The 23,597-nt window shown below is 55.0% G+C and overlaps 1 protein-coding gene, 1 long non-coding RNA gene and 1 pseudogene across 6 annotated transcripts in view; 1 reads left to right on the top strand and 2 right to left on the bottom strand.

Annotated features, from left to right (window-relative positions):
- TRAPPC12 (trafficking protein particle complex subunit 12) overlaps positions 1 to 8,946 on the top strand; it is an 84,031-nt gene extending 75,085 nt beyond the window's left edge. For all 5 annotated transcript variants that reach the window (XM_072771242.1, XM_072771239.1, XM_072771240.1 and 2 more), the window contains exons 10-12: positions 7,590 to 7,690; positions 8,310 to 8,397; positions 8,597 to 8,946. In XM_072771242.1, coding sequence (XP_072627343.1) covers positions 7,590 to 7,690; positions 8,310 to 8,397; positions 8,597 to 8,839 — 432 coding nt within the window. In that variant the 3' untranslated portion in view covers positions 8,840 to 8,946. The remainder of the gene's footprint in view (positions 1 to 7,589; positions 7,691 to 8,309; positions 8,398 to 8,596) is intronic.
- On the bottom strand, positions 5,421 to 5,516 carry LOC140601981 (U6 spliceosomal RNA; annotated as a pseudogene).
- LOC140601821 (uncharacterized) lies at positions 7,660 to 16,220 on the bottom strand. Its single transcript, XR_012004928.1, has 2 exons — positions 12,366 to 16,220; positions 7,660 to 11,392 (listed from the first exon to the last, which is right to left on the bottom strand). It is a non-coding gene; the product is annotated as an uncharacterized lncRNA (long non-coding RNA).
- Between the last annotated feature and the right edge of the window lie 7,377 nt (positions 16,221 to 23,597).

Genomic DNA, 23,597 nt, shown 5'->3' with positions numbered 1-23,597 from the left:
CCCAGGGTAAGGTGGACGGACACACGTTGGAGGTTCAGATGTTCGAACTGGGGACATGGCGTGGAGCCTACAGACTCCAGCTTCTTTGACGTCACCTAGGGAGATGTCTGCAGCGGAGGACTTCAAACTGTGGAGCACAAGAGGGGAAGCAAGCGACAAATGCCATTCTGCCTTCTGTGCGTCTTCTCTTCCTACTAACGTGGCTTGACTTGTGGTTTTGTGTGGGTGCGCATGACCAACTGGGAAAGGTCTGAAGCTCTGTCCTCCGTGCGAGCTCTGTGCTTCGCTGCGGGTTTCCTGGATGCTGGCAGAAGTCAGGGCGCTCCCAGAAGAGAGGCGAGGGGCACTTACTGCTCACAGCAGCAGCAGTATAGTCAGTGTCCTTTCTGTCACCAGACAGCGAGCCCCTCTCTCAGGGTAACGGAGGGGGACCAAGACACCAGCAGCAGCCGCTGGAGGGTAATCCTGAACCGAAGGGACCCGCCTCTGTGCCTCGGGACGGTGAGCACCCCTGCCCTTTGCTCCACTGGGACACATTCCAGCTTCAAGGCCACACAGGCTTCCAGGAAAACAGTGTGGAGCTCAGAGCAGCCGGTGTCCCCGCTCACACACTGGCTGTCTGCGGCCCCCACCAGGGCCTAAGATCAGGATCTGGATTACAGACCCCCCGTCCCTCTCTCTGTTCTGTAACGTAGAGCTCACTAGCCCTGGGTCCACTTCCCCGAGCTAGCCCTGGAACACTAAGGACATTGTTTCTATATGACCCTTTAGTGAGGTTTGTGCTCTAACAGGATTTTTTATTTTCCATATATTCTCAAAATATTAGGTTAGGTCTCTCATTCTCTTCCTTACACTTTGACGGCAAAAGGAGATCTGAGTCTTTCTGCTTCCCAGAGCCCAGGCTGTGGTGCCTTAGCAGTGGCGGTGCAGGAGATGCCAGCCGTCAGGAGTCAGGGCCGGCCCTCTCCGCGCCAAGGACAGCTAAGGGGCTCCCTCAGGTGTTTCACCAGTGGGAGTGGCTTGGTTTTGTTTTGACAAAAAGTAGAGTTCTGTATTGGATCAGAGTATGACTTTGAAATTTGTGAATGTGATGGTTGCTGTCATTTCACCAGTCACAGCCCAAAAACCTGATTTGGGGCCTGCCTTATTGTACCAAAACACAATGTGCCTTTTTTTTTTTTTCAAGCTTTTTAAATATATTTAAGAATTTTTATTTTTAATTGTCTTTAAATTGCAATGTAGTTAATACACAGTGTTATATTAGTTTCATGTTCACAGTATAGAGATCCGACACTTCCGTACATCCCCTGCTGCTCGCCACAACAGGTGCCTCCTTCATCTGCATCACCGGTTTCCCCCAACCCCCACCCCGCCCACCGCCCCTCTGGTGACCGTCCACATGTCCTCTGTAGTTAACAGTCTGTTTCTGTTTGTCTCTTTTTTCCCTTTGCTCGTTTGTTTTGTTTATTAAATTCCAAATATGAGTGAAATTGTATGTATTTTTCTGACTTACTTCACTAGCATTATACTCTCTAGTTCTATCCATGTCATTGCAAATGGCAAGATTTCATTCTTTTTTGTGGCTGAATAATACTTCCTTGTGTACAGACACCACACCTTTATCCACTCATCAGTGGACACTTGGGCTGCTTCCGTGTCTTGGCTACGGCAGGTGATGCTGCTTCTAACATAGTGGTGCATGTATCCCTTCGAATTAGTCTTTTTATGTTCTTTGAGTAAATACCTAGTAGTGCAATTGCTGGGACACGGGGTAGCTCTATTAGCTTTTTGAGGAACCTCTGTACCATTTTCCAGAGTGGCTGCACCAGTTTGCATGCCTACCAGCAGTGCAAGGTTCTCCTTTCTTCACGTCCTCATCAACATTCGTTGTTTCTTGTGTTGTTGATTGTAGCCATTCTGACAGATGTGAGGTGATACCTCATTGTGGTTTGGGTTTGAGTTTCCCTGATGACCAGGGAAGTTGAGCATCTTTTCATGTGTCTGTTGGCCATCTGTGTGTCTTCTTGGGAGAAATGTCTGCTCATGACTTCTTCCAGTTTTTAAATTGGATTATTTGTTTCTTGGGTGTTGCATTCTATAAGTTCCTGATATATTTTGGATACTAACCCTTCCCCACTCAGTAGGTTGCCTTTTAGTTTTGTTGATTGTTTTCTTTGCTGTGCAGAATAGAAGCTTTTTATTTTGATGTAGTCCCACTGGTTTATTTTTGCTTTTGTTTCCCTTGCCTCAGAATACATATCTAGAAAAATGTTGCTATGGCTGATGTCACAGAGGTTATAGTCTTTGTTGTCTTCTAAGATTTTTATGGTTTCAAGTCTCATATTTAGATCTTTAATCCTTGTTTGAATTTATTTTTATGTATGCTGTAGGAGAATAGTCCAATCTCATTCTTCTGCGTGTTGCTGTCCAGTTTTCCCAACACTGGTTTGTTGAAGAGACTGTCTCCCCACCACCCATTGTATAGTCTTGCTTCCTTTGTTGAAGATTAATTGACCATATAATTGTGGGTTTATTTCTGGATTTTCTGTTTTCTTTCATTGATCTATGTGTCTGTTTTTGTGCCAGTACCATACTGTTTAGATTACTACAGCTTTATAATATAACTTGAAATCTAGAATTGTGATGGCTCCAGCTTTGGTTTTCTTTTTCAAGATTGCTTTGTCTATTCAGGGTCTTTCGTGGTTCCATACAAATTTTAGGATTGTTTGCTCTATCACTGGGGAAGGAAAATGCTATTGGTATCACAATAACGATTGCATTAAATCTGTAGATTCCTCAAATGTAGACATTTTAACAATATATGTTCTTCCAATCACTGAGCATGGAATGTCTTTCTTCCATTTCTTTGTGTCATCCTCAGAGACAGATCTTTTTACCTCTTTGGTTAGGTTTATTCCTAGGTATTTTATTATTTTGGGTGCAATTGTAAGTGGGATTGATTTCTTGATTTCTCTTTCTGCTGCTTCATTATTAGTATATAGGATTGCAGTAGATTTCTACACGTTGATCTTGTATCCTGCAACTTTACTGAATTTGTCAGTAACGGTAGCTTTTTGGTGGAATCTTTAGGGTTTTCTATATATAGTGTCATGTCATCTGCAAATAGTGGGAGCTTTATTTCTTCCTTACCAATTTGGATGCCTTTTATTTCTTTTTCTTATCTGATTGCCGAGGCTAGGACTTCCAGTACTATGTTGAATAGAAGTGGTGAGAGTGAACATTCCTGTTTTGTTCCTGACCTGAGGGGGAAATGTCTCAGCTTTTCCCCATTGAGGATGATACTAGCCGTGGATTTTTCATACATGCCTTCTATTATCTTATGTTGCCTCTAAACCCGCTTGTTGAGGGCTTTTATCATGAATGGATGTTGTACTTTGTCAGTGCTTTTTTGCATTTATTGAAGTGATCATACGGTTTTTATCCTTTCTCTTATTGATGGGATGTATCATGTTGATTGATTTACAAATAGTGAACCACCCTTGCATCTCAGGGATAAATCCCTTTTGATTGTGGTAATTTTCTTTTTTTTAATGTGTTGTTGGATTGGGTTTGCTAATAGTTTATTGAGGATTTTACATCTCTGTTCGTCAGGGATGTTGGCCTGTAGTTTTGGTGGTATCTTTATCTGATTTGGTATCAGGATAATGCTGGCCTTGTAGAATGAATTTGGAAGTTTTTCTTCCTTTTCTAGTTTTTGGAAGAGTTTGAGAAGAATTAAGTATTAACTCTTCTTTATGTGTTTTGTAGAATTCCCTGTGAAGCCATCTGGTCCTGGACTTGTGTTTGTTGGGAGATTTTTAGTTACTGAGTAAATTTCATTGCTGGAAATTGTTTTGTTCAAATTTTCTATTTCTTTCTGCTTCAGTGTTAGTTTATGCTTCTAGGAATTTACCATTTGGTCTCAGTTGTCCAATTTGTTGGCGTATAATTTTTCATAATCTCTTATCATAATTGTATTTTTGTGCTGTTGGTTCTTTCTCATTTGTGATTTTGGGTTTTGTTTTTTTTTAAGATTTTTTATTTTATTTATTAGAGAGAGACCATGTGCAGGGTGGGGGGCAGAGCAGAGGGAGAAGCAGACTCCCTACTGAACAGGGACCCCTTGTAACTTCATTTTCATTTGTTTTCATGTAATTCCTGATTTATTTGATTTCTTGTTTGACCCATTTATTGTTTAGTAGCATGTTATTTAACCTCATGTGTTTGTGGTCTTTACAGATTTTTCTTGTGGTTTCTAGTTTTATAGCATTGAGGTCAGAAAAGATGGACAGTATCTTTGATCTTCTTCAATTTGTTGAGATCGGTTTTGTGGCCTTATACATGATCTGTTCTGGAGACTGTTCCATGTGTACTTGAAAAGAATGTGCTTTCTACTGCTTTTGATGGAATGTTCTGAATATATCTGTTAGATCTATCTGGTCCAGTGTGTCCTTCAAAGGCACTCTTCTCTTATTCTCTGTTGGAATGATTTGTCCATTGATGTAAGTGTGCTGTTAGAGTCCCTACAATTATTACTTATTATCAGTGAGTTTCTTCATGTTTGTTATTAACTGTTTTATATATTTGGTTGCTCCCATACTGGGTGCATAAATATTCACAATTATTATATCTGTTTCTTAGATTGTTCCCTTTATTATTACATATAGAATCTTCCCTTTGTCTCTCTCTCTTAAAGTCTATTTTGTCTTATAAGAGCATTGCTATCCTGGCTTTCTTTTGATATCCATTTGCATGATAAATGCTTTCCCACCCCCTCACTTTCAATCTTCAGGTGTCTTTAGGTCTGAAATGAATCTTGCAGGCAGCATATGGGATAGGTCTGTTTTCATTGTTTTTTGTTTTGTTTTTTACTGTACTCTGTCACCCAGTGTCTTTTGGTTGGAGCCTTAAGTCCATTTACATTCAAAGTAATTATTGATAGATTTGTACTTACTACCATTTTGTTATACTCATTTTGTGGTTGTGTAATTTTTCTCTGATCCTTCTCTTGCTCTCTTTCATGGTTTGTTGACTTTCTTTAATGATATATTTGGAATCTCTTCTCCTTATTCTTTGCACATCTATTACTGGTTTCTGAGTTGTGCTCACCATTACATCTGTAGCCAGCATCTTCTGTGTATGGCAGCCTATGTTAAATTGATGGTCGCTACAGTTTGGGCCCATTCTTTACTCCTCTCCCCCACCACACATAGGTTTTAGGTATATGGTGTGTCACATTTTACATCCTTTTATATTGTGAATCCCTTGACTGACTTTTACAGATATACTTCTTTTTACTGCTTTTGTGTTTTTACTTTTATCACCCTCACTTATGGTTTCTTTCCACTCCAAGAGTCAACCTTTAATATTCATTGCAGGGCTTGTTTAATAGCCATGAATTCCTTTAGTTTTTGTCTGTCTAGGAAAGTCTCCATTTCCCATCCTATTCGGTGTAGGGGCCCTGCTCATCTTCTCTGTGTCGTTCCAATTTTAGCATTCTGCTGCTGAAGTGAGCACTCTTCCACGTTGAATGATAGACTTGCTGGATAGAGTGTTCTCAGCTGCAGGTTTTTCCCTTTCAGCACTTTGAATGTATCATCCCACTCTCCCTTCTGGCTTGGGAAGTTTCTACTGAAAAGTCCCCAATAGCCTGTGGGGTTTCCCTTGTGTGTAACTGTCTTCTTTTATCTTGCTGCTTGTTCTGTCTCTGCTTTTTGACATTTTAATTAGTGTGTATCTGATGTGGACCTCTGTGGGTGGTTGAGAATTCTCAGTGCCTCCTGAATGTGGGAGTCTATTTCCCTCTCCAGATTAGGGAAGTTTTCAGCAGTTATTTCTTCAAGTAAATGTTCTGCCACTTTTTTGCACCCTCTTCTTCTGGGATCTCTGTAATGCAGCTGGTATTACACTTGACAGAGTCATTGAGGTCCTGAAGTCTGTTCTCTCATTTTGCATAATCTTTTTTTCTCTCACTTGCTTAGCTGGATTACTTTCCATAACTCTGTCCTCCAGGTCATTAACTTGCTTGCTCCTCAGCTTCCTCTAACCTGCTATTTATTCCATTTAGTGTATTTTCTATTTCATTTATTGTGTTCTTCATCTCTCATTGGTTCTTTTTATCTCGGTGTTAAGGGTTTCATTGATGTCCTCCATTCTTCTCTCAAGCCCAGTAAGTATCCTTATATCATTAAATTCTCTATAGGGCATACTAATCTCCATTTGGCTCAGGTCTCTTGCTGCAGTTTTGTCCTGTTCTTTCATCTGAGACATACTCCTCCATCTCTTTATTTTGCCGCACTGTCTCTGTTAGGAAAGTCAGCTACGTCTCTTGCTGTTGAAAGTAGTGGGCAGGTTGCATGCTTTCAATGAAGTGGCCCTGGTTCTCTTCCACAGAGGATGCACAGCTGCTGCAGAGCCCAGGCTGGCCAGGGCCACTCTGCAAAGCACCCACGGGCAGGGGCACCATGCCACAAGCTGTGTACACCAGATGGCCCTCTTCCACAGGGGATGGCAGTCACTACAGAGACCAGGGTCAGCTGGGGCCCCTGGGAAGTGTGTACAAGCACGCAGGAGGGGGCAGGGGGCAGTTTTAACAAGTTGTGTGCATCCTCCTAGGGAAGTCAGGGGACACATTGTTGGCAGGGTTGGCACAGGTCCTCTGGGTAAGGGGACCCACAGCATCTGAAGCAGGCCCAGCTGGAGGGGTCAGGGCACAGGGCAAGCAAGCTACACATGAATGCAGGTGCCTCGGTGCTTCCCACACATGCCCCTCGGGAACTCTGAGATCGTTAACTCTCCCTCCTGTACACCGCAGGCATTTCTCAAACCGCTGCTTCTAATATAGATCTCCATGGGCTGTTTGCTGTGGTGTCCTTTTGAGGGCAGAGTCCCAGCTTCTTGTCATCTCTGGGTTCTCCCAGAGCCAAGCCAGCTGGTTTTTGACGTTCCAGGGTTGACGTCTGGCTGGTTGTAAGAACTTCCAAAAATCAGTCCCTCTGATTTTCAAAGCCAGATGCTCTGAGGATTCATGTTCCCCATCTGGGATCCCTGGTGTGACGGTCTGTTTCAGACCCCTCCCTGCGCCCAAGGCCCCTCTCCCCAGCCAAGCTACCAGGGCGTAACTCCCTACCTCGTCTCTGTCCCTCTTACCCTCTCCTATATGGTGTCTTCTCTGCCTTTAGTTGTAGAGTTTGCTCTGCCTGTGGGTCATTTTCTGGAGTGTTTGCACTGATGTGTTCTCTGGCCGAATCCATGGGCCCAGGTGGACTTAGGACCCTCCTACTCTGCCGCCTGTCTGGAAGTTGTCATTTATTATTTTACTTACTACTAGGATTCCTCTCAAAAGGTACAAATTAAAACCTAAGACTTAATAAGGCAAGTGCATTTTCCTTCCTGACCTACAGGCATGGATGTTCCACTATATCCTAAGTGGCATTCGCTTTCACCAAACGTAACGACTGGGGCGGTTCCCAGAGTTTCCCCACCTGTGCAAGCATATCCTCCTCGCCCAGCCCACCAGCAACTCTAGGTGTGGATGTACGTTTACTAGTTGTGTTACCTGAACTGATTAAGTAACTCTGTCCAGGCAGATTGGAGACATAAAAACAGCTGAGAAGTATTTTCAAGACGTGGAGAAAGTAACACAGAAATTGGATGGACTACAAGGCAGGATAATGGTTTTAATGAACAGGTAAGCCTCATGCGACAGTATTTTCTCAGATTTCCTGAGGGCTCAGACTCTCCTTAGTAAAGCCCTCTAGGAACAGCCTCCCAGCCCTGCACCCAGACCTGACCCGGAAGTCCTCTCCATCACCACCAGGACATGTGCTGCTGTCTCCTAGAACTTAAAATCCATTAAGACCGGAAGATGCCTAAGATTTTTCCCCTTGCTGTTGATATTGCCCGTCTGCACACAAATGTGTGTAAATATTTGTTGTAAGTCTAGGCCCCCTCGTGCCCCCTGCTGCCTTAGTGCCTCTGTTTCTGTGTCCTCATGAGTCAAGCACACTGTGGGGCTGGCTGGGGGCAGAGGTTGACGATGGAGCCCGTGCCCAGGGCAGAGCTCACGCCATCATGCAGGTGTCCTTGAAGAGCAGGAGTCATTGAGGTGACATCGTGACCTCTGACCTAATGAGGGTTTAACTTGGCAGCCAGGACACGGGTGTGGTTCATTCAGCTGCAGCGGCCCCTCCCCAGCACCAGGCTGCTCAGGATTATGCAGGGGGCAGATGGGGCATGTTCCTGTCCCTGCCACCTGGGGAGCTGCCCTGCCCCTCTGGTTAACTGTTTACCTGTCTGTTATGTTCCAGAGCTTTCCTTCACCTTGGTCAGAATAACTTTGCAGAAGCCCACAGATTCTTCACAGAAATCCTCAAGATTGACCCAACAAATGCGGTGGTAAGGCCCCAAAAGAGCCAGGAGCGCACACCGTGAGCCTGTCCTGTGTCCATCCTCATCAGTCCTGGCAGGCGTGGGAGGGTTTCCGACAGAGCCAGCCACAGCCACGCCCACTGCCCCTCATGCACGCAACCAGGGGGACACGTGGGCCCTGGACAGCAGCCGTATCTGACCCCATGCGTGTGTTCCTCTTCCCCAGGCCAACAACAACGCCGCCGTGTGCCTTCTCTACCTGGGCAAACTCAAGGACTCCCTCCGGCAGCTGGAGGCCATGGTCCAGCAGGACCCCCAGCATTACCTGCACGAGAGCGTGCTCTTCAACCTGACCACCATGTATGAGCTGGAGTCCTCCCGCAGCATGCAGAAGAAGCAGTCCCTGCTCCAGGCGGTCGCCGGCAAAGAAGGGGACAGCTTCAACACACAGTGCCTCAAGCTGGCGTAGGGCACTCGCCTTCGGAGCCACCAGGGCCTCTGTAAACCATGTACACTGGACCTAAGATATTAGCAGGACTGACGGACTCAATAAAATCTTTCACAGGTGCCTGGAAACAGGTCTTCTTTGTCTGGAGCCAGGGTGGAGGTCCAGGCCCTTCTGGCGCCCTGTCAGACTCCACCGAGCTCCGTGCCCACAGCTCTGCCGCGGTTCAAGAGTCCAGGGGGTGAACGTGCTCTGCACACGGTGGGCATAGGCAGCAGTGGCCCAGAGGATGCACTGGGTCCCTTTTGTTTATTCTTGAAAGCTGGGCTGCTTCACATATTAATTCTGAATATCCTCAGAGACAAGCTGAAAAACATAAGCTCCCTTCTCACCCTGTAAATCTTCTAGTTCATTTGGGCATAAAAGCAGAGAAACACCAAACAGACTGCCATGTGCCTTCCCTCTCATTCCCTCCTCTCACATCCCAGAACTAAACACATCACTTTTATCCATCTGATTCTTTTTCAGCTGATGCCACGCACCGTGGACAGGCCTGGGGATGGTGGAAAAGAAGCCACCGTATTTCTTCTGTGCTTTGTACATCACAGGGAGACGAGAGGAGCTCCTAATGCATAAAACCAGGGAGGCAGGTGGGTCAGGAGGTATTTCTGAACCAAGAACATGTAATATTTATGTGTTCTTTCATCCTGAACGTCAGCACATTTGCTTTAGTATTTACACAGTATTGGGGAGGAGAGTTTTCTCCTCTCCCCTGCTAGGTTCTTTGCTTGGTCTTATAAGAAAATTGACATTATGCAGATTAACAGGACAAAAGTTTAATTATGTACATACAAGGGACCCATAAGAATAGGAGACCCAAGGACAGCCAGGCAATAGAGGCTTCTGTGCCTAAAGAGTGAGCTAGGGGCCTGGGGCTTCCACAGGAGAGGAGGAGGATCACGGAGCTGGAACAACAGATCTTGGTCATTAGATGCTTACCCTGCTGAACAGCTAAGTCATGCAGATGAAAGTTGATAGCCGATAAGAACAGCCGCCCCTGCCCCCCCACTCCCACCCCAGCACGGCCTCCTACCCAAACCCTTCTAGGGAGTTAAGGGAGAGGCAAACATTTCTTAAACGTGCTGCATCTTGATGGTCTTCAGCTCAAACTAAATCCACTTGCCAAAGTAGCATATTTGGGGCTCACATACTCTCTCCCTCCCTCAGGCCCACCTTTGAAATTCCTGAGAGTTTTGCAGCCCAGAAATTGAGCTGTAGATTGCTCCAGCCCACGGACCCCGTCTTAGTCCTGAGAATTGGTACTGTTAAGCAGTTGGGTCTGATTTCAGGAGGCAGCTATGCAAGAGGGCTCCCGGGTTAGGCCTGCGTATGAGGAATCAGGTGTTTGATAAGAAGCTTTTCTGTGGGGACAGAAGAAAACAACAGGGCGTAATGACTGGAGCAGACTATAGTCCCCATTTCTGAGCTCCGGAGCTTAGAGCATCTTCATATGCAGTGAAGCCAGGCAGTGGAAATCGGGCAGATGGCCCTAACCTGCAGTGTGAAGTCTCTTTCTGAGTGACTTCAGTGTGAAGCTTTCTGAGTGGCCCACGCAGCAGCAGGCAGAAAGACTGTGCCCACGTGAGCTCATGTGGTTCCTCTGGAGTGCCTGATGGGGTGTCCGGCTGGTTTGCGCAGCTTCAGGAAGAGGGCGGTTTTAGTTCTCAGCAGCTCCAAGTAAGAAAGGCAGGGTGCATTGGAAACATCAATTTGTGGAGAGTTACAGCCAAATATAACAGGAAAACAGAAGAATTTGGGACCTAGTCCAGTTTACGGGTAGAAAACAAAACCTCACAGCCCGTTAACAGCACAGAATCTGCTGGCCACGAAGGCGTACTACTTAAACATGGTGTCTCTCTGCAGCCACCCGGCTTCCATCAAAGACAACTGGAGTGAGACTAAGTCTGTTTTCCAGTTAAGTCTCGTTAGAGTAAACTTAGCCTGGTTATTTACATAGATGCAGAAGAATAGTACCACCATCTAGGCTCTACTAAGTCTGCTTTGCTGGAACTTTCCATAAGGAGTCTTGGATGAACCTCAAAAGCCTCTCCAGGCTAAGAAGCCACACCAAGGACCTGCCATCAGACTTTGTCTGCAATACACACCAGTTTGGGTAAATTCATCTCTTCTCAAGGTCCCCAAAATACCCTGAGGCTCCTGGGTCACCAACCAGGTCAGGCTGCCGGGAACCCTGTGAGCAAGGGGCCACGCTGATTTTCCCCAAGGGTCTTTATTGGCTTCAGAAGATCAGCCTTAGCTCTTGAAAGCTGATCATCTCAGTCTTTACATCACTCTCAGGACACTCCAGTCGAAGCCTCGTAACACAGCCAACATTCCCAGTCACGTCCTGTTGCAGGACCGGGTTCTATTGCACTTTCGCACATAGATTGCCACTAAAATGAGAATACGAAGTTTGCAAAATCTGGAGAGATCAGGTGAGGAGAAAAATTGTTTCGTCTCTGCTCACAAAAGGTGTATGTTAAATTGTTAATACCTCAGGAGAAGGTTTCCTCGCATCTGGAAAAACAAAAAGAACAGGTAATGTTTCAAAGCAGACGTCGTAAGGTCATAGTTATCCTCCTAAGTTCACGTGGTTCCATGTGACACTTGTTCTGCTTGAATCTGGTTTTCATTAGTTCTGGAAGTTCCTACCCAGCTCACTTTCCCGACGTAAGGCTGTCAGCAGCCCGCCCTTGCCAGAGTCCTGTCCTTGACTGTCCCTGAGCAGGAGGTGCCTTTGCAGGACTGTGGCGGAGCAGCCAAGTCGAGCACGAGCTCCCCGTCACGGACAAGCTTACGCTGTGGTTAGAGACCCGAGGAGAGTTCCTTATACTGGAATCAACAGAACTGCTCATTTCTGAACATTTTAAGGTAATTGGAATTCTGGCCAGTAAGATTATCCAGGACTACCAGGTTTCTAGTAATTTCATATACTCATAGAACATTTATATTAACACTCACCCACACATGCAACCTAAGGTTTATCATCGTGATTGGACATGCTTTCCATACAAATTCACACACCAGATAAGCCTAATCAGCCTACCCTCAGTCTTTGTGTAAGAGAACCAAGCTTATGAGATGGTCTGGGGGCCCTCTGGGAAACCTCAACACTTCGTCTGAGGCCGATGAAGGCCTTATCTAGAATTTGATTTTCGGAAGTTTATCGAAAATAACACATTTGGACGCTTGACTGAAGAGGGTCACAGACTTCTGTCAAACAGTACTCAGTTCAGGTTGGATTTAGGCAAAAGGTGTCAGAAACCAAAGACCTGGTTAAGGTACAGAACCTTGGCTTCCTGGCAGATGATTTAAAAGTTAAACTTTCCCAGTCTATTGTCAACAGCAAACCTGAAATCCAAAGAAAATTTCATTTTAAGAGCAAAAACCAATCTGTACCCATTCATTTACTTTTAATATTAAAACTAAATTTTAATCTTGGCTTCATCACACATTAAAAGTTCTCTTCAAAGTTTCCTTTTCCACAAACCTGCAGCTTTGTCCTCAACAAAAGTACATCGGGCGCCTGGGTGGTTCAGCGGGTGAAGCGTCTGCCTCCAGCTCAGGTCTTGATGTCAGGATTCTGGGATCGAGTCCTGTGTCGGGCGCCCTGCTCAGTGGGGAGTCTGCTTCTCCCTCTGCCCACTGCTCGTGCTCTAATAAAATCTTTATTAAAAAAAAGTCCATCTCCGTTCCTCAGACCTCTTTTATCCAAATCACTTTCCTTGCAATGTTTTCCTTGTTCTAGTTGCTTCAGTCGCATTAGAATCTTTTAAGCCTGAGACCCTTCCAGTGAATGGCAATAACCAGTTGTGAACTGTCACGGTATTCTCTAGATCATAGAACGTTCTCAGATTTGCCTAAGACCTAGGCTTCCTTATGTGTATAGTTGTTTCACGTGGCACAAACCCCTAACAGACCCAAGAATCTTTTAGTTCCTCTCTACGAGGAAGCCAAAAGTAGATAAATCCCATCCTCCCTCCCTCAAGTTTGCATCTCAAATCATGATGGAGGTCCTGGAGTAGCTGGGGGTAGAAAATCCACATCTCAAAGGCACAGAGGAAGTCTCCAGAACTCTCCAGGAGGGCTGGGCGTCCAGGGCCGCGTCCACCAGTCCCCTCAGGTCCTGGGTGAGCTCTACCAAAAGGCTTCCCTTCGTGTTCGGAAGGCACGACAAGCTCTCAGCGCTGTCCTCTTCGTACCTGTGAGCGCAGAGCAGAGAAGGGGAGGTCGTGGGACTGGCAAGGAGAGCTGCGATATGAATTGCTTCTAGAGCCACCCTTCTGGTTTCCAAGAGATCTGCAAGAGCGTTACTTCCAATCCCCCAGGGAACAGGGTTGCTGCAGCCTGACAGTCCATGGACTGAGCCACCCCCGACTCCACTCCCTCCAGTTTGCTGCTTTCCCTCCGGTACACGCTCTGATCTTAGCTTTGGGAGAACAGGGCGGCAAAGAACTCAGTAAATAATCCCAGTAGGCTCCGAACATCAGCTGCGGTCACAGGTTCAGTCACACCAGCGGTCTCCCCTCTCATTTTCTGCCCTTTTATCTGCTCATCGCAGGAGGTCACCCGGCTGAGGACTCTGCTTAGGCAATTCTCTCCGTGCGGCCTCTGATGGGCATCCCAATGCCCCGTGGACGGCAGTGGGACACAGCGGGGTGGAAGGAGCTAGGTTCGGGCTGTCTGATGTTTTAGGAACCTTTTCTAAAAAGCTAATGAGAAATTAAAGCTACAGAAGTTCTCTCAGCAAAGTGATTTTGGAATTTTTTTTAAAAGATTTTATTTATTCATGAGAGACACAGAGAGGGAGGCAGAGACACAAGCAGAGGGAAAAGCAGGCTCCATGCAGGAGCCCGACGGACTCGATCCCGGGACCCCGGGGTCACACCCTGGGCCGAAGGTAGGCACTAAGCTGCTGAGCCACCCTGGGATCCCCTGATTTTGGAATTTTAAGTCTTGGAGGCGTCTGCCCACTAATTAGGACAGGCCTCCCATTCTGCTGGATTTGGAAACCTTGCGGCTGAGTGTGCGGCTCCCGAGCTCTGGAGTCCCTCCCGCCCGTGGGCTGCACCGCCCCCCAGGGCCGGGCCCAGCGTGGGGCCCCTGGCTGCCCCCGCCACTGCAGAGCCCCTCTGGCCCGCCCCCCGCTCTGGCCTCGGCGCCCCTTCAGGCCCAGGGGTAACGGCGGGGCACACAGGCCACCCCCGGCCGGGGACTGAAGCGAGGCCACACTCGGGGTTCCCAGACCGTCGAGGCGGCACCGCTCAGGCCACGAGGCCACGACCACAGCGCTGCCTGGAAGACTCGCACGTTAAGAAAGCTGCAGGCTGCCCTTCGCTAACCTTCGTCCTCCCGCAGCCATCACCCGCGCCCCCGGGTCGGGCCGCACCGTCCTGGACCGCGAGGGGTACAGCAACCAGCGGGCGGGTGTCCTCGAACCTTGGCATCTGCGATGGCGTGGCCCTGCGCTCTGTGCCCCAGGCTCTTCAAATAGGTCCCAGAGGTAAGAGTTCAAACTGCAAACTGGGGGAGCCGCCAGACAGCCGGCGCCGGAACACCTGCCACCGAGGAGGACGCCGCGAAGCCGCGTCTCTGCCATGGGGACCGGCCGCTCTGCGGGGCTGAATCCTTCCAGGTCGCCGTGGGGCCACCTCCACGAAGTCCTGTCGGGTCACAAGGCACGAGCCCCCTCTGAACCCCCCCACGTGGCCTCACCATCCTGCATGCGCTGAGAAGCTCATGAGCGTGGCGGCCCGGCTTGGCTCGCGGCAGCCTGGACGGGGAGTGGGCACAGGTGTCCTGGAACGGACCGGACGGTCGACGTGTGGGGCTTCATGGCCACGCGCCGGGCCTAGCACAAGCTCTGCCTTGGCCTGCCTTTGTGTTCAAACCTTTAAGACTATAAACGCCACTTGAAGCTCGCAGGACGTCCAGACCCAGGCCACGGTCCAGGGCTGGCCACGGGGCTGTAGCCTGCAGGCCCAGTTCCAGCTCTAACGACCTGGGAAAACACGGCATGAGAGACGTTGACACAAGCGATGTATGTACGAAAATACGTAGGTTTTAGGAAAGTTACAGGTAGACGGGCACAGGGTCCCGTACTTTCCCTTCTAGATGTCTGAACTTCAAGTTTTTCTATAAAATGAGTGTCTTGCTTTTTCCTATAATCAAAGGGAAGCATCAAAACTGGTAACGGTTTTGCTTTTAAATTGGGATTTAGGGGCACCCAGTCGGTGAGTGTCTGACTCTTGATTTCAGCTCAGATTGTGATCCCGGGGTCGTGGGATCGAGCCGCTCTTCGGGCTCCACACTCAGCACGAGTCAGCAGAAGACCCTCTCCCTCACGTTCTGTCTAAAATAAAATCTTCAGGAATAAAAATAAAGGGCGTTTAAACATCCTGGGGAGAGGGTGATGGGCCCTGCAATGGACACTAGATGGTGATGAAGAGGAGTGAGCTAGACGGCCACCAGCGTGCAACGCGGAAGACTTCGGAGGAACAGGTAGGATGGTAAAACCGCGCGTACAAGGAAACACGTTACAGACACAGAAATCCACACCTCGGTTACAGACCCCGTGCTCAGAAGCGGCTGGAGACGGGCTGGAACCACGCAGCCCACGGAGGGGCCGTCCCAGGGCAGCAGGGGGGGCCGGGGGTCCTGGGAGACCACGTCTGTAAACTTAGTTTTTTAAAAAGATCAAGTAATCTCTGTACCCAACGTGGGGCTCGAACCCACAACCCCGAGATCGAGTCACATGCTCTACTGACAGGCAGCGAGGGGCCCCGGTAAACACCATTTTAAAAGACGCCTTATGTTAAGGTCGAGAACCGGTGGCTTTAGGACCGTGAACCGGGGGGCGAACCAGGGGGCCTCCGAGCTCCCTTGCTGCAGAAACCAAGCTTGTCCCTCCCGGTCCGTGTCACACGGGGACGCTCAGGCCGCCTGTCCCCCGAGCGCCGGCGCGGTGCCCAGGGGGCGGTCAGGGCTCCCGCGGCCACGCACTGGGCTCCGGGACTGTGCGAGGGTGCGGGGCCCTCCAGGCAGAAAAGTCGTTTCCGTCCCTGACGGGCGCATGTGTGCACCCCCACCCACACGGGTGTGCACCGGCCGCTCGCTCCCCCCGCACTCTGCGGAGCCACAGGGCCCTCCCTGGGCATGGGGACTGCGCAGCGCCCGCCACCGGGAGGCTCGGCCAGGGCTGGATCCCACCCAGGGCGCAGGTCCCCAGCCACCGTCCAGACAGGGTCCTCCCTCCGGGGAGCCGCGGCGGCCCAGCAGCAGCGCCAGATTGACGGCAGCCTCCACGCCGCGGTCCCTGCAGGTGCTCCCCGGGGCCACCCGGAGGCAGACACCGTGGCCCCCATGGGCGACCCCGCGCCCCCCGCAGCGCAGGCCAAGGCCTCACCCCCACTGGCCCCTTGCCTCACACACCCCCCACGATGGCCCCCGGACGACACCCCCGCCCCGGGTCCCCCGACCGCGGCCCCCCCAAGCACGAAAGCGTGGCTTGGCCCGGAGACTTCCCGAAGCACTGCCTCTGCCGGGCAGGGCCACCTGGTCACGGAGCTGCGGGTGGCGGGCGGCGCCGGTCAAACCAAGGTCACCAGCTTCTAACCTCTGTGGCTGCTGCTTCCACAGGGGCTCCCTTGGCCTAGGGTGGGCCGCGGACGGGGCGGGGAGGGGGACATGTGCCATGCTGCAGGGCTCTGGGGGGCACTGATGACACGGGGCCGTCGCCAGGTGGGACCCGCACTCGCAGGACGGGGCTCCTGGAGGCCTGGAGCCGCCACCACTCGCCCTCCCGGGGGCCTGTCCCCCCTTCCTGGGGCCCTGCTAGCCCAGAAAACGGGGTCTTCCTGCCCCCAGGGGGAGCGGGGGACGTGTGTGGCTCCTCCACGGCCACTGCCGGCCTGGGGGGGACACACTGGTCCTCCGGGGAGGTCGTGGCCAGGCCGGTTCCAGGCCCAAACGGGAGGGGACGGCCACTCACTCCGCCCGTGGCCAGGCGGCCTTCCCAACCTGGGGCCTGGGTCTCCGCAGCTCGTGTGGCCAGGACCCCCAGCTCCCCGCCCCCCAGCTCCCCGCCCCCCAGCTCCCTGCCCCCCAGCTCCCCCAGCCTCCCCCAGCTCCCCCAGCCTCCCCCAGCTCCCAGCTCCCATCTAGCTCCCCCCTCAGCTCCTAGCTCTGCCCCCCAGGTCCCAGTCCCCCAGCCTCCCCCAGCTCCCCGCCCCCCCCAGCTCCCAGTCCCCAGCTCCCAGTCCCCCAGCCTCCCCTAGCTCCCTGCCCCCCCAGCTCCCAGTCCCCAGCTCCCAGTCCCCCAGCCTCCCCCAGCTCCCCCCCAGCTCCCAGCTCCCCCCCAGCTCCCAGCTCCCCCCCAGCTCCTAGTCCCCCAGCTTCCAGCTTCCAATCCCAGCTCCCAGCTCCCCACCAGCTCCCCCCACCTCCCAGTCCCCAGCTCCCAGTCCCCAAGCCCCTGCCCAGGCCCCACCGCCGAGCCGCACAAAGCAGATGCAAGTCCTGGTGCGTCCACCCGGCCCCTTCCAGGACGAGGCCCAGCCCGGAGGCGCTGGGATCAGGACAGGGAGAGACCAGGAGCCCCACTAAGGACACACAGGGGGCTGCCACCGGGGACTGAGGCAGAGGCAGAAACACGGAGCACCTGGGGCCCCCATGTGTGGCTCCCAGGACCCGACGGGGCCGCTCTTGTCACGCTCAGGAACCTTCATGAAAGACCACCTGAGGGCAGGACCAGGCCACCCAAGTGGCAGAGGCCAAAGGTCCGAGGCCAGGGGGACGCCCCCCGCAGAGCCACGAGGAAGGGGTTCTGGTCTGAGGGTTGGGGGGGCACCACGCACAGGACCCCAGGCTACCCTGCACTCGGGGTCAGCCTCGGGATCCCCATAGCCCCCCATGGGTGCCGGGTCCCTGGCGGCTGCCTGCTGGCACCCTGGTCTCCCCCTGCCCCTGCCCCCACCCCACACATGGCGGTGGGGGGAGCCTCCTGCACCCGCGTGCCACTCCCCTTGCCAGGACTCTGCTGGGAAGGTGGGGAACCAGACTGCGGGCTTCCCGAAGCTGCTGCGGCAAACCGCCAGGAGGGGGAGGGAAGCAGCCCCATCTGTCCTCGCGGGGCTGGGGGCTCAGGGGTCTGCAGGCTGGTTCCTTCTGGGGCTCTTGGGGAGCCCCCCTTGCAGCATCAGGGGTGGGGTGACGGCCAAACCTCCACCTGCCACAGCCGCCTCCCTCGGGGGTGTCTCTGTCTCATGGGCCCCCGCATAACTCAGGACGACCACACCCGGACCCCATGGGATCACCCCCACCAAATAAGCGCCTCCGGGGCTCCCCGCTGTCTCCCCGTTCTGCCGATCAGCGCTGGGCACCCCAGGTAGAGCAGGTGTGCAAGGGTGCAGGGGTGCGGGTGTGCAGGGGTGCAGGGGTGCGGGTGTGCAGGGGTGCAGGGGTGTGGGTGTGCAGGGGTGCAGGTGTGCCGGGGTGCGGGGGATTTGGGGGTGTGGGTGTGCAGGGGTACAGGGGTGCCAGGATGCGGGGGTGCAGGGGTGTGGGTGTGTGGGTGTGCAGGGGTGCAGGGGTGCCGGTGTGCAGGGGTGCAGGTGTGCAGGGGTGCAGGGGTGCAGGGGTGTGGGTGTGCAGGGGTGCAGGGGTGGGGGTGTGCCGGGGTGCGGGGGATTTGGGGGTGTGGGTGTGCAGGGGTACAGGGGTGCCGGGGTGCGGGGGTGCAGGGGTGTGGGTGTGCAGGGGTACAGGTATGCGGGTGTGCAGGGGTGCAGGGGTGCCAGTGTGCAGGGGTGCGGGTGTGCAGGGGTGCAGGGGTGCAGGGGGGCAGGGGGCAGGGGTGCGGCGCCGCCTGGGACAGGAGCCCGGGCCGGCAGGGCTCCGTGTGGGTGTGCAGGGTGTGGAAGTGGGGGCGCTGCTGACCTGGCCCGCCCGCGGGATTCGGGGGGCCGTGGCCCGGTGGGCCCGGGGCGGTCGAGAGGCCCCAGCGCTGCTGCCGGCTGTGTGGCGGCGGCAGGTCGGCCTTCCCCGGGCAGCAGGGTGGTCCGCGTCCTCGGGTCACCCGCGCCCCGTCCTGCCGCACACGGTAAGCGCCGGCCGCCGGGATGAACCGACCATGTGCAGGGAATACCGAGGCGCGAGGCAAAGCACCAGATCTCGGGGATCCCAGCAGGCTGCACCCGTGCTCTGGGACAGGGGCGGGGCTCCGGGTCGGGCCAAGCAGGTACAGCATCTTGGGCATGGAGGGGACACTGAACCCCCGGACCGGGCAGGGGCAAGGGCTCCCGCGGGAGGAGCGCCCGGCGACCCCGAGCCAGACCGGCCCCGGGAGGCCGCGCACACAGGCCGCGCCCCCCATGGCCTCGGGTGACCCGGCCCCGCCGCCTGGCGCAGGGTGACCCGGGACTCGGTGGCAGGAGACAGAGAGGGGGAGGCGAGCCAGACGCCCCCAGGTGCACCTGCGCCCCAGCCCCTGGCCCAGCGTAGGCTCCACCTCAGGCCTCCCTGTCCCCCGGGGCCTGGGGCGTCCGCTGGGGCAGCCAGGTGCACGCCCGCGCCCGAGGCCTGGTGGGCAGCCTGGAGGCGGAGGTGCGTGTTCCCACCGACGGAAAGAGGTTCAATTCCCGTTTCCAAAGGGAAGGCCTTTGCTTCTGCGGCTGTGCGTGGGCCCCCCAGCTCAGGTGAAGGCCTAGACCCGGGGGGGCCACAGGGGAGGCCGGGCCTCCGGGAGCGACTGGGGCCTGGGGGCCATGAGGGCGGGTGTCGGGGAAACCAGCAGCTCCGGAACCGTCTCCACTCCCCGTGAGGCCACCCCAGCAGGCGGCCCCTGCGAGAACTCCACGGCACTGACCCCCAGGGGCGCCCGGCCTCCAGGACCGTGGGAACCGAGGAGGCCAGGGGCGCCCTGCGGACCCACTGAGCTTCTCGGGTGTCAAGGCGGCTGCTGAGGGGCACAGGGTACAGCCAGGACCTGCCACCCCTGAGGGCCCCGCATCATCCCACGGGGCTGTCTGCTGAGTGCAGCCAGTGGCCAGGGCGGCGCACTGTGCAAACAGGGCTGCTCCCCTCCCTGGACTCGCCGATCCAGGGGAAGGTACGAGGGGACGATGGGCAGCCCCGGGGTGGGAGGGGTGGTGAGGGCTCCGGGCCCGTGTCATCAGGGCAGCTGGGGGGCGCCCCAATCCCCCGGGGCCCGCAGCGGAAGCTCTTCCAGCCCTGTCGCCTACAACCCGAGGCGACAGACATGGCGGGACCGCCGGCGGGACGGAGGGGGCTGATCCCGGGGTGCGCACCGGCCTCTGAGCACCTGCCGCGGCCGCCAGGGGCCCCACACAAGGCGGGAACAGGACGCGCCGTCTCTGCACTCGGGCGGCCGCACCCACCGCCGCTCCGGCTGGGCCGACACCGCGGGGCCGATTTCTCGGACTTCCCGGGGCACCCACAGCCCGGGTCGGAGGGGCACCCGGAAGGCCTGGGGCACCTCAGCCCTGTGCAGCGGTTAGGGGCTGGGTTAGGGACTGGGTTAGGGGCTGGGTCAGGGGCTGGGTTAGGGACTGGGTTAGGGGCTAGGTTAGGGACCAGGTTAGGGGCCGGGTTAGGGGCTGGGTCAGGGGCTAGATTAGGGGCTGGGTTAGGGACCAGGTTAGGGGCTGGGTTAGGAACCAGGTTAGGGGCTGGGTCAGGGGCTGGGTCAGGGGCTGGGTTAGGGACTAGGTTAGGGGCTGGGTTAGGGACCAGGTTAGGGGCCGGGTTAGGGGCTGGGTCAGGGGCTAGATTAGGGGCTGGGTTAGGGACCGGGTTAGGGGCTGGGTTAGGAACCAGGTTAGGGGCCGGGTTAGGAGCTGGGTCAGGGGCTAGGTTAGGGGCTGGATCAGGGGCTGGGTTAGGGACTAGGTTAGGGGCTGGGTTAGGGACCAGGTTAGGGGCCGGGTTAGGGGCCGGGTTAGGGGCTGGGTCAGGGGCTAGGTTAGGGGCTGGGTCAGGGGCTGGGTCAGGGGCTGGGTTAGGGACTAGGTTAGGGGCCGGGTTAGGGACCAGGTTAGGGGCCGGGTTAGGGGCTGGGTCAGGGGCTGGGTTAGGGACCAGGTTAGGGGCTGGGTTAGGAACCAGGTTAGGGGCCGGGTTAGGAGCTGGGTCAGGGGCTAGGTTAGGGACTGGATCAGGGGCTGGGTTAGGGACTAGGTTAGGGGCTGGGTTAGGGACCAGGTTAGGGGCCGGGTTAGGGGCTGGGTTAGGGACCGGGTTAGGGGCTGGGTTAGGAACCAGGTTAGGGGCCGGGTTAGGAGCTGGGTCAGGGGCTAGGTTAGGGGCTGGATCAGGGGCTGGGTTAGGGACTAGGTTAGGGGCTGGGTTAGGGACCAGGTTAGGGGCCGGGTTAGGGGCCGGGTTAGGGGCTGGGTCAGGGGCTAGGTTAGGGGCTGGGTCAGGGGCTGGGTCAGGGGCTGGGTTAGGGACTAGGTTAGGGGCCGGGTTAGGGACCAGGTTAGGGGCCGGGTTAGGGGCTGGGTCAGGGGCTGGGTTAGGGACCAGGTTAGGGGCTGGGTTAGGAACCAGGTTAGGGGCCGGGTTAGGAGCTGGGTCAGGGGCTAGGTTAGGGGCTGGATCAGGGGCTGGGTTAGGGACTAGGTTAGGGGCTGGGTTAGGGACCAGGTTAGGGGCCGGGTTAAGGGCTGGGTTAGGGGCTGGGTTAGGGACTAGGTTAGGGGCTGGGTTAGGGACCAGGTTAAGGGCCGGGTTAGGGGCTGGGTTAGGGGCTGGTTCACAGTCAGTCACAGTCACCCACCGGTCACCCACGAGGCCGCAGACAGTCGCCCTGCTCGGGGGGCTGCCCGGCCCTCCCCCCGGGTCCTCCCGGCTCCTCCCGCCCGTGGGGGCGGCTGGGGGCGCCCGTGGGAAGGATGCGCTGAGCGCGGGGGAGCCACGCAGTGGACATGCCGAGGTCTCGGCTGGGGCGGGGCGCGGGCCGGGTTTGCCCCCAGGAAGGGCTGCAGGTGTCTAGGGTCCAACAATGTCGCCCAGGACGCGGCGTGGGCAGCGAGCGTGGGGATCACGGGCACACGCGGGGCACCTGGTTCACCCACACACCCGAGGCCCCGCGGTGGGCACTGGGGGTGCAGTCGGGGCGCCACCCACTTGTGATTTCGGCCCAGGTCACCATCTCCGGGTTATGGGATCCAGGCCTGTGCAGGGCTCCGTGCGGGGCCTGGGACCTGCTTCAGATTGCGCTTTTTTTTTAATCCCTTAAAAAAGGTCAGTGATGATGTTGGAGAGCGTGGGGGAGGGGGGGCACAAGCACGGACCCCGGGAGCTCCCAAGGGGCAGGGGCAGCGAAGGCCCAGCCGGGCTCCTGAGAACCTCCCAGCCCCACAGGAAACACGGGCCGCGGGGGGCGCAGGGGGCCATGAGGGGCGTGGGGGGGGAGCGGAGGGCCCAAGGGGGCAAGAGGGAGGGGTGCGGGGGCGCGGGGATGGCCGTGGCCGGACACCTGCGAAGAGCGGACACGCAGGAGCCTGACAGGCCGGCTCCGAAGGTGGGGGCGGCCGCGGGCTCGTGGCAGGAGCACGGGCAGGGCTGAGCCTAAGTGGGAACTAGGCCAACAGAGAGGCCACTGGCAGCTCGGAGCGCGCACCCTGGCTCCCAGCCCCCCGCCCCCCCCACCCACCCAGCGCCTTCCACAGCAGGGTGCCTGGCAGCCCAGGTGCTGGAGCCCCCACTCTTGATTTCAGCTCAGGTCATCTCAGGGTCGTGGGATGGAGCCCTGGCAGGTCTGCACCGGTTGGCGGGGGGCACCGGTGGGCCTGAGACTTTTCTCTCCGTCACTCCGCACTCTCTCTGATAAATAAACCTTTAAAAAATAATAGGGACGCCTGGGGGGCTCCATGGGTGAGCGTCTGCCTTGGGCTCAGGCCGAGACCCCAGGGCCCCAGGACCGAGTCCCGCATCGGGCTCCCTGCAGGGAGCCTGCTCCTCCCTCTGCCTGTCTCTCATGAGTAAATAATATGTTTTTTAAAATAAATAAAATAAAAATAGGCGGCATTTGCGAAGTGACAGCGCGGAGACCTACCCTGTTCAGCAAGCAGACGGCGGGCCCTAAGCTGGGAAGGACACCGCCCCGAGGACGGCGGAGCCAGGGCTGTTTTCCTGGGAGACTGAGCCCCACGCTCCCTGGGAGGATTCTGGACTCAGAGCTGGGGTGGGCGGGGGGTGACTTTACGAAGAAGGATTGCTCCTCTCGGGCTTCAGCCACCTGCCGGCACAGGAACGCTGCCCTCAGGGGGGCCCCCCACATCCCGGAGGAGCCGGCGAAGCCCGGATGCCCGTTGCCAGCCTCGCACGGCCTGCACACGGTCCCGTCCTCAAACTCCGTTCACTGGACCGTCTAAGATGGGAGTTTAATTTGTGCCTCAGACCCAGGGGAGGCAACGAGAGAGGAAGATTTTTAATCCAGTTTTAAAAATCTTTAAAATAATCTGCCCTTCGGGGTACCTGGGTGGCTCAGGGGTTGGCGTCTACTTTCAGCTCAGGGTGTGACCCCTGGGCCCCGGGATCGAGTCCCCATCGGGGTCCCCGCAGGGAGCCTGCTTCTCCCTCTGCCTGTGCCTCTGCCTCTCTGTCTGAGTCTCTCATGAATAAATAAATAAAATCTTTAAAAAACACACAGAAAAACCCAATCTGCCCTTTAAAACATGAGGTTGGTTTGGGGTCTTCC

The sequence above is a fragment of the Canis lupus genome, chromosome 12 (genome assembly GCF_048164855.1).
Source record: "Canis lupus baileyi chromosome 12, mCanLup2.hap1, whole genome shotgun sequence".
NCBI lineage: Eukaryota > Metazoa > Chordata > Mammalia > Carnivora > Canidae > Canis > Canis lupus.
This window is presented reverse-complemented; position numbering and strand designations above follow the sequence as displayed.